This window comes from Pipistrellus kuhlii, unplaced genomic scaffold (assembly GCF_014108245.1).
Source record: "Pipistrellus kuhlii isolate mPipKuh1 unplaced genomic scaffold, mPipKuh1.p scaffold_m20_p_5, whole genome shotgun sequence".
Taxonomy (NCBI): domain Eukaryota; kingdom Metazoa; phylum Chordata; class Mammalia; order Chiroptera; family Vespertilionidae; genus Pipistrellus; species Pipistrellus kuhlii.
In genome coordinates, this window is record NW_023425551.1 from 29,983,059 (window position 1) to 29,991,850 (window position 8,792).

At 43.6% G+C, this 8,792-nt stretch overlaps 1 protein-coding gene and 1 non-coding gene across 3 annotated transcripts; both read right to left on the reverse strand.

Moving 5' to 3' along the window:
- Positions 1-239: 239 nt before the first annotated feature.
- Positions 240-7,334, reverse strand: GTF3C6 (general transcription factor IIIC subunit 6). 2 transcript variants are annotated; one of them, XM_036414603.1, is made up of 6 exons: positions 7,155-7,334; positions 6,651-6,728; positions 4,891-4,954; positions 4,746-4,790; positions 3,885-3,998; positions 240-587 (listed from the first exon to the last, which is right to left on the reverse strand). In XM_036414603.1, the coding sequence occupies exons 1-6, from the start codon at positions 7,317-7,319 to the stop codon at positions 289-291; spliced, it is 765 nt and encodes a 254-aa protein (XP_036270496.1). In that variant the 5' UTR covers positions 7,320-7,334; the 3' UTR covers positions 240-288. The 2 variants fall into 2 exon arrangements, with proteins under 2 accessions (XP_036270496.1, XP_036270497.2); XM_036414604.2 differs by having other exon boundaries at positions 6,651-6,731.
- Positions 2,420-2,575, reverse strand: LOC118706263. The gene has a single exon (XR_004983975.1). It is a non-coding gene; the product is annotated as a U1 spliceosomal RNA (small nuclear RNA).
- Positions 7,335-8,792: the final 1,458 nt, after the last annotated feature.

The following is an 8,792-nucleotide window of genomic DNA, read 5'->3' on the forward strand; positions in this document are numbered from 1 at the left end:
CCACAACTTGGGTATGTGCCCTGACCAGAAATCAAACCTGGCCACCTTTTGGTGTACAGGAGGACACTCCAACCAACTCAGCCACACTGTCTAGGGCTAACTATATTTTTTTAAACAACCATATTTTTTTCAATTATATCTGGTCCTTAATGATTCTGGTATATTAAGTTGTAGCTGTAATTGAAAATGTATACATCCAATAAAAATAAAATAGTGACCAAACAAAAGCTGAGTAGTCATTTTATATAAAAACTTAAAAAAAATTTTTTAACTAGTTTTAAAAACATTTTATCTAGGAGTAGTTTCTAAGGCAGCATCTTGAGTTTCCATACACACAGAACTTTCTGTTTCAGAAGGAGTATCAATAAGAGGGCCAGAATCCTCTATTTCCAAGTGCGGTGGTTTTTCCTGTTCATAGCTCAGACTTGAATTAAATTTCATTTGAATCTCTTGCTCTTCCAACTCCAAAGGTTTATCTGGGGCTGGAGCTACAACTTCTTCATCTTCATTTTCATGTAGAAAGTTACAAATCATGTTGGGTCTAGTGGAGAAATCATTATCCTCGATTTGTAGCCATTCCACACCATCTAATGGGATTATGGGGGGGTGTTTAAAGGTGGGAAGACAAACCAAGAAAGAAACATGAAAAATGAATTTAGTTAAATATATATATTGTTTAATTTTCATCCCAACAATATATGTCAAAGTGAAACTCAAACATAAACCAAGGATCATGGTTCCTATAACTACTGATAATCACAAAATTCCCATCTTACATGGAGACCTTATTATGCTTATAGGGTATGCATCATCAAAATCACTAAAAGTAATCTGCTTCAGTTACTGTTCCAAGCTCTTCTTCCCACAGTTCAATTCCCAACTCATTCTTAGAGATAATTTGAGCTCTCACTGCGACCTCATACCTTAGAGTAGGGGTGTCGAACTCAATCAGAGAAGGGGCCAAAATCTAAAATCCAGCCTAAATCGTGGGCCGAATGGTTTACTGAACAGTCATAAACTGTCATTGTGATGGAAACGCAGCGGAGTGCAGTGATGACAGCGCGGTGCAGGCCACATTGCAAGGCCTGGCGGGACGGATTTGGCCCGCGGGCCTTGTGCTTGACACATGTGCCTTAGAGTAAAGAAAACTGTCACTTCTCTACCATTTTCTCCTTACCCACAAAGTTTTTATAATACCATGGAGGATTCTACTCTATCATCTCAAATCAACACATATATATCCTTCTGAGTTGGGACATTCAATTGTCAAATAAAACACCTCTCAAAAACAAACAAACAAAAACCTTGAAAAATGTTTGTTCCTCTCCATAGTCATAGTCAAAGCCCTACCCCCTCAATAAACCCCTACAATCAAGAATTGCTCCCAGCTGGCTCAGTGTGACCAGCAGCTGGCACCTGGCTCCCTGCTCCGTGACCACTGTCTCTCATGGCTTTCGCTCCCTCTTTCCCTCCCTTCCTCCCTCCCTCCCTCTAAATAAATAAATAAATAAATAAATAAATAAATAAATAAATAAAAAGAATTGCTCCCAGATTGGTGTAGCCACTGTGGAAAACAGTATGGAATTTCCTCAAAAAGTTAGAAAGGGAACTCTCAATTGACCCAGCAGTCCCTTAGCCCTCTCTTTCACAGAAACATGCGTCAGAGTAATCCATTTATCCATCGCTCAGGGTCTGCTGGTCAGCCTTGGCAGGGGAGGGGTTGATCAGGGAAAAAAGAAGACATATGTAATACTTTAAACAATTTTTTAAAAAAAGTTTAAAATCTAAAAAAAAAAAAATGCACCAATAATGGTAATTTTTTTATTCCTATTACCCTTTCAGGCAAATATTTTCAATGGGCCCTCTTTCATTTCTTCTTTTACAGTTTCATGGTTAATAGTAAATGCTTAAAATCTTTGATAGTTGTAACAGTATTCTGAGTTGTTTTGAAAAAGTTTAAGCTTAAGATTTTTCCCCCCAGTGTTGCAACAAAATCCAGTTGTGTTTTTTTTTTTGCAGTTATCTGCTTCATTCTTTACCCCCCTTTTTATTGATTTTTGGGGGGCCTCATTAATTTTTATAGCAAGCCCAAGCTCTTTAGTCTCATCCTCAAAATTCTGATAGCTATTAAGATACCCCAATTTATCTTGCCACCCTATTCACACTTCCATTTGCTCTGTTCCTCACTATAACTAACTCTTTTGCAACTGTTTGTTGACACTTCCTAACTAATGATCCCATGTCTTCTTATATGTTATGTCTATAAAATCTCCACTAAAAATTTATTAGTCCTTTTCTCTACAGTTCAGTTTCAACTACTGGCTTTTATGTTTTTTTTTTTTTCTGCAAGAGCAATGTTCTACCACTTACCCAGGTTCAAAACCTTGAAGCCATCCCCGCCCCACCCCCGTCCGCCCCACGGGAGATCACACAGTCCCCCACTATCACAAATTATGCAGTAGAAATTCCCACGTTGAGGAAACCACGGGGTCAGCACATCCAGAGTGCAATAAATAAGCCTCACTCTGGAAAAACCACCTTCCTGATCATGGTATCTTCCCTGCCAGGCAAGTATTAAAGCCATTCTTTACTCTTACTTTGCATGATACTTGCCACCTAACAGATACTGAAAATAAGGTGAATGAAATGGGTGTTGTTACACTGAGCCATGTGTTTCCATGTGACTTACTTTTAGAATGCAAGTTCCTAAAAGGTAGGGGCCACATCTCCTATCTATTTGTTTCTGCCTCCAGCATACTGTCGTGCTTGGTGGCCAGCCTCCAGATGGTCCCCAATGATCCTCACCTTCCTTTCAAGCCCCTGTGTAGTCCCCTCTCACACTGAATAGGATCCTGCAGAAATGTCAGAACGACTTCTAAGGCTATTCATAAACGACATCATGGACCATGTGATCTGGGAGAAGCCAGCTGCCATTTCAGGAGGGCACTCAAACAGTACTATGGGGAGGCAAGGACTGAGGCCTCATGCTAACAGCCTGCACGAACTTGCCAGGCATGTGCGTGAGCTATCTGATCTAATTAGATCTTCCAGCCTTGCTCAAGTCTTTAGACATTGCAGCCCAGCCAACATACTGACTGCAACCTTGTGAGGAGTTCCAAGCCAGAACCACGTGGCTAAGCTACTCCCAAAATCTGTATTCACAGAGACTGTGTAAGAGAGTTGGGGTTTTTTGTTGTTGTTTTGAACCATTAAGTTCCAGGTAATTTCTTATGCAGCAACAGATAACTAATACTTGATTACTAATTTATTAAACAAAACACCAAAATCTTCTCAAAGACCTAGAAAGAATTTTAATTATAAAAAATAAATAACAAGAACCTGGCCAGTGTCACTTAGTGGTTTGAGTGTCGACCTATAAGCCAGGAGGTCATGGTTTGATTTTCTATCAGGGCACATGCTGGGTTACGGGATTGATCTCCAGTGGGGGGCATGTAGGAGACAGCTGATCAACGATTCTCTCTCATTGTTGATATTTTTCTCTCCCCTCTCTTCCTCTATGAAATCAATAAAAATATAAATAAGGAAGGAAGGAAAAGAAAGGAAAAGAAAAGAAAGGAAAGGAAGAAAGACAAAGGAGACTGCTGATTTCCCTAGGAATCAGAAATCATGTCAAGTTTCTTGACAAACTCCCCACAACTATTTCCAATGCAAAGCAGATAGAGATTTCTTATTTGTCCCAGCACCCTCTTCTACATAAGAGTTCAACTGAATTTTAAATCTATGTTTGGTACTTTCCATGGAGCATATTCAATAATATACTTAACATATTCATATAGTCATTACTACAAAGTACAAAAAATGTCCTGGTAGCAATGTGTCACCAATTTTAAATCACCAATTTTCAGAAAACTAGGTTAACTAACCTATGCTTTCTTCTCCTTCCTTCTTTTCTGTCAGAAGAGTTCTTGTCATGCTGAGCTTCTTCATCGTATGGCATTTATATTTTAGCACTGTTTTATTGTTGCCTTCAGCATCCACTAGAACATAAAATAAACTCAATTATTATGCTATAATACAATAGTACAAATAAAATAAACATGTTAAACCTCAATAATTCCAATTTAGTGAGTTACACTACCTCCTGTTTAGATAGTGGAATAGTTCAAGATTTAACTCATCTCTCCTGTCAAGCATAGAGAAATAACAGATAAAATACTTATATAACAACTGGACTCAAAACAACAAACAACTCCACGGGACAGACACACAGAACTATGAGTGAAATTAAAGCTATGGGCCTGCTAGGCTCCAGCCCTGAAGTAACGAAGTGAAGCCAGAAACTTGGCTTTACAGAGTAACGAGGTCTAAAATTCTACCACACTTGCCCTCGCTGGTTTGGCTCAGTGGATAGAGCATCAGGATTGAAGGATTGAAGGATCCTGAGTTCAATTCCAGCCAAGGGCACATTCCTGGGTTGCAGGCTCAATCCCCAGTGGGGGGTGTGCAGGAGACAGCTGATCGATGTTTCTCTCTCATTGATGTTTCTAACTCTCTATCCTTCTCCCTTCCTCTCTGTAAAAAATCAATAAAATATATATATTTTTTAATTTTGGAGAGGGGTATACAAGGGGCTTCAAGAGTATTGAATGCTTTCTAACTATCTGGCAAAATGGTAGAATCTGATACAGCTAGACAATGAGTATATAAAGTGGTTAATTTTAATATTCACATACATATGTTTTAAGTATTTTGTAGTAAAAAGAGTTACCACAGTAATCACTTACCATGTTCAACATTTTCTTCAAATAAAACACAGGTCCCAAGAGTGTCTGTGGAAAAATTTAAAGATAACTTATTAAGAACTAACAGAGCTACATTCTCTGAAAAGCATATTTAAAAAGGAGTTTCATCAATCTGACATCCTCCTACCTTCATACTCGCCAGCAAATACATAGCTGTCCACTTGCAGAATGGGCCTCTCAGTGTCAATTCCCTGCATCAGAATACAGGATTATAAAAGATCACCAGAAAAAGCCTTAGAGGGTGGGTAAAATGGGGGAAGGTGGTCAAAAGATACAAACTTCCAATGATGAAATAAATAAATCCTGGGGATATAACATACAGCATAATAATTATAGTTAATAATATCCTATTGTTTATTTGAAACTTGCTGAGAATAAATCTTAAAAGTTATCACAGAATTAAAATTTATAATTATGTGTGATGACAGATGTTAACTAGACTTAGTGGAGGTGATCATTATTTCACAATACATACAAATATTGAATCACAGAGGTCCAGTGCACGAAATTTGTGCATGAGTAGAGTCCCTAGGCCTGGTCAGCGATCAGGGCCAATCTGTGGTGCAACCACTGGGGTGATCATGGCTAGCTTGGAGCCGCCTGCTCACTGGCCCTGGCCCCCAGCGTCCCCCCACCCCTGCTGATCGGGGCCTGTGGGCTGGGGGTAGCTCTTGTATTGAGTGTACCCCCTGGTGGTCAGTGCACATCATAGCATCCAGTCATTCTGCTGTTTGGTCAATTTGCATATTAGGGTTTTATTACAGAGGAATATGCCATACCACTGAAACTAATATAAATTTGTATGTTAATTATAATCTCAATTTTTAAAAAAGAAAGAAAAAGCCTTCTACATGTAACTTTGCTACCAAGAGCAGGGATGGAGAACGTCCAGATAGTGGGCCCTGGAAATCTTACTCATCACTCTTGTTTCCAAGACTTAGGGTGAGTTAGTGAAATGTTTGACCAAATATAGCAGACTAATTTTTAAGCTGATAATTTTTTACCGCTCCCGAATGATGTTATAAATATCCAGATGGCCCTTGGCAGAAAAAAGGTGCCCCATGCCTGCGCTAGAGTCTAGAGCTTCTTGTCTTGGCAAGCACAAGATACGCTGACACTGCTCTGACCCCAGCAGCTCCAAGTAATAGGTCTATTTCAGTCAACACGCTCTTCAAGTCAGCCTAAGAACAGAGTGATAGATCCTCCCTTTCCCTCAGTTGATGGACAGACATAAACCCCACCTGCAGCCAGGCATTCCTGAGTTCTGAACCACCAAATCAGCACCTGCCAAATACTCTAAGCCCCCATTCCTAAGTCCCTAGGTCCCTAATCAGCGTGTGCTGAGTGCCCTAAGCCCCGCCCCCTATCTGCTCTCCGTGGAAGTAGCTGGCAGGGGTACCCTTCCCTCCAATAAAACTTGTGTCCTGCCATCTAGCCTCCGGTCTACCTTCTCTAATTAATCTATCACAGAGGAAGTTTGGTCAACAGTTGCTCCAAGATTTTAAAGCAAAGTGATGAAACAGGCGGAAGTCTTTTCTTAGTAATAGGTACCTTCTCTTCCTTCTCCACTTTCCACCCGTGTGTGCAAATCTCATTATCCTCTCTCCCACCTTCACTATCTAAAACCATGCATTTTTTCAGAATATCTACCCAAATGCCTCTTCCTCCAAATCTTCAACTCTCTGCGGCCATCCATCCATCCATCCATCCAGACACTCAAGCAGTGAGGCATCTTCTCCCACTGCTCCCACAGGCCCCGGTACCTCTACGACTGTCTTTAGAGTTCACTGCTTTGTAACGTATGTATCCGTCTCCAAAGCTCACCATTCATTCCTGTTCCTAAGTTTATGAAAATCTACAGCCACTCCCCAACTCCGGAAGACTCACCAAAATCTTGCATTTATTTTCACATTTAGAGAGAAAGTCCGAATCGATAATTCCTGACAATTCCACCAGAACCAGCTGCTCCTGGTGGGAGAAGACCGGGTTAACGCGGAGCACGCGGGTGCAGGGCAGGAAGAGGCAGGGACCAGGGACCCCCCACACACACCCCCCCCCATGGCAACGGCCCCGCCTCCGGGAACACTAGGTCCGGCTTTCCAGGAGAGGAAGACAGCGCCGTTTCCCAAAGAGGCTTCCTCCACTTCCCCCTCAGACCAGACTGCGGGGTCAGGGCTGAGGCCAGCTCCCCCGACCCCCACCCCCACCCCCACCCCCTCCTCCGGGGCCCCCAGCCCCGCCGGCAACCCAGGGGCAAGAAGCGTGCGAGGCGCCCGTGGGGGCTCCGAGCCGCCCAGCACCCGACTCCCTCCCCCTCCCGCTGCCAGCGCGGCCCTCGCCGCCGCCGCCCCCCACACAGGCTTCGGCCGTAGCCCTCACTGCTTCCCCTACCTCCTCCTCCTCCTCCGCCTCCCCGTCCGTGGGATTCCGCTCCACGGCGGCGGCCATGATCCCACCCTCCCCACGGCGCCCAGTGGCTGGCCACGCCCCCCGCGGCCGCCGATGCCACGCCTCCCCGCGTTCGGAGCGAGTGGCCACGCCCACCGCGGCCGCCATCTTGAATCCGGGCAGCCTCTTTTTTTCCGGTCCTGTCGCCGCTCAGGCCTCTAAACCACTCCTTGCAGGCGGCAAGGTGTCCACCCCGTGCCCCGGTGGAGGCCGGTTCCAGGCCTGTTCCTTGTTCTTTTCTTTCTTTTTCGTATTTATATTTTTATTGATTCTACAGAGGGAGAGAGAGAAAGAAACATCAATGGTTGATCAGCTGCCTCTGGCACGCCCCCTACTGGAGATCGCTTGCAACCTGGGCAGGAGCCCTGCCAGGGAATCCAACCGAGACCTTCTGATCCGTAGGTGGCCGCTCAACCGCCGAGCCGCCCACCAGCGGGGCTCCTGGCTCCTTTCATGAGATCAGAGGCGGGTCCTGGCTGGCTTACAGGTCCTGGGACCCAGAGATCCGTCGCTTAGGCCCCGCCCCAGGAGGAAGGAGAGGGCTGGGGAGGGAGAGGGGAGGGAAAAGTGCAAGCAAGGAAGCCTCCACCTGCTGGGAATGCAGAGGCTAGTGTTAGCGCAGCCTACTCTCTTGGGAATCAATCCTTAATATTTGGAGGGAAAAAAGAATGTAACTTCATAGGGTGATCTGATTGTAAATTACTAACCGGGCGACTCAGGCATATAACTTTTTAGTGGAAGCTTGTATTTGCTTTGAGCAAGCCTGCCCATTGTGTCTGTGCACCTAGGTTAACACACTTTTGAAATAAGCAGTAATCACCCTCTAGAGTAGGGGTGTCGAACTCAATCAGAGAAGGGGCCAAAATCTAAAATCCAGCCTAAATCGCGGGCCGAATGGTTTACTGCAGTGTTTTTCAACCTTTTTTGGGCAAAGGCACACTTGTTTCATGAAAAAAATCACGAGGCACACCACCATTAGAAAATGTTAAAAAATTTAACTCTGTGCCTATATTGACTATATATAAAGTAATTCTCTTGAATAGGAATCAAATAAACACAAAGAAAGTATTTTATATTTACTTTATTATGAAATATTAAGTAAACAAAATAGTGAAAAATTATAAAATTCTTGTCTTGTCTGCACCTACGGCACACCAGGCAACATCTCGCGGCACACAGCGGTTGAAAAACGCTGGTTTACTGAACAGTCATAAACTGTCATTGTGATGGAAACGCAGCGGAGTGCAGTGATGACAGCGCGGTGAGGGCCACATTGCAAGGCCTGGCGGGACGGATTTGGCCCCCGGGCCTTGTGTTTGACACATGTGCTCTAGAGGGCACACAGTCTGAACTATCCTGTAATCCAATCCCTACATTGCTCTCTCCTACATCCTTGCAATGTTCTTAGTTCCCTCCTTAATTAAGTGCATAAACGGGATGCATTCTCTGGAGCATTTGAGATCTTGCTCCCTGGCATATGGCATCAGTTTAACTCAAATTCTTATAAACACTCTCCACTGGTATAGACGGTCTTATGTCACAATATCATGTGAGCACTAATCCTCTGTTTACATTTCCCCT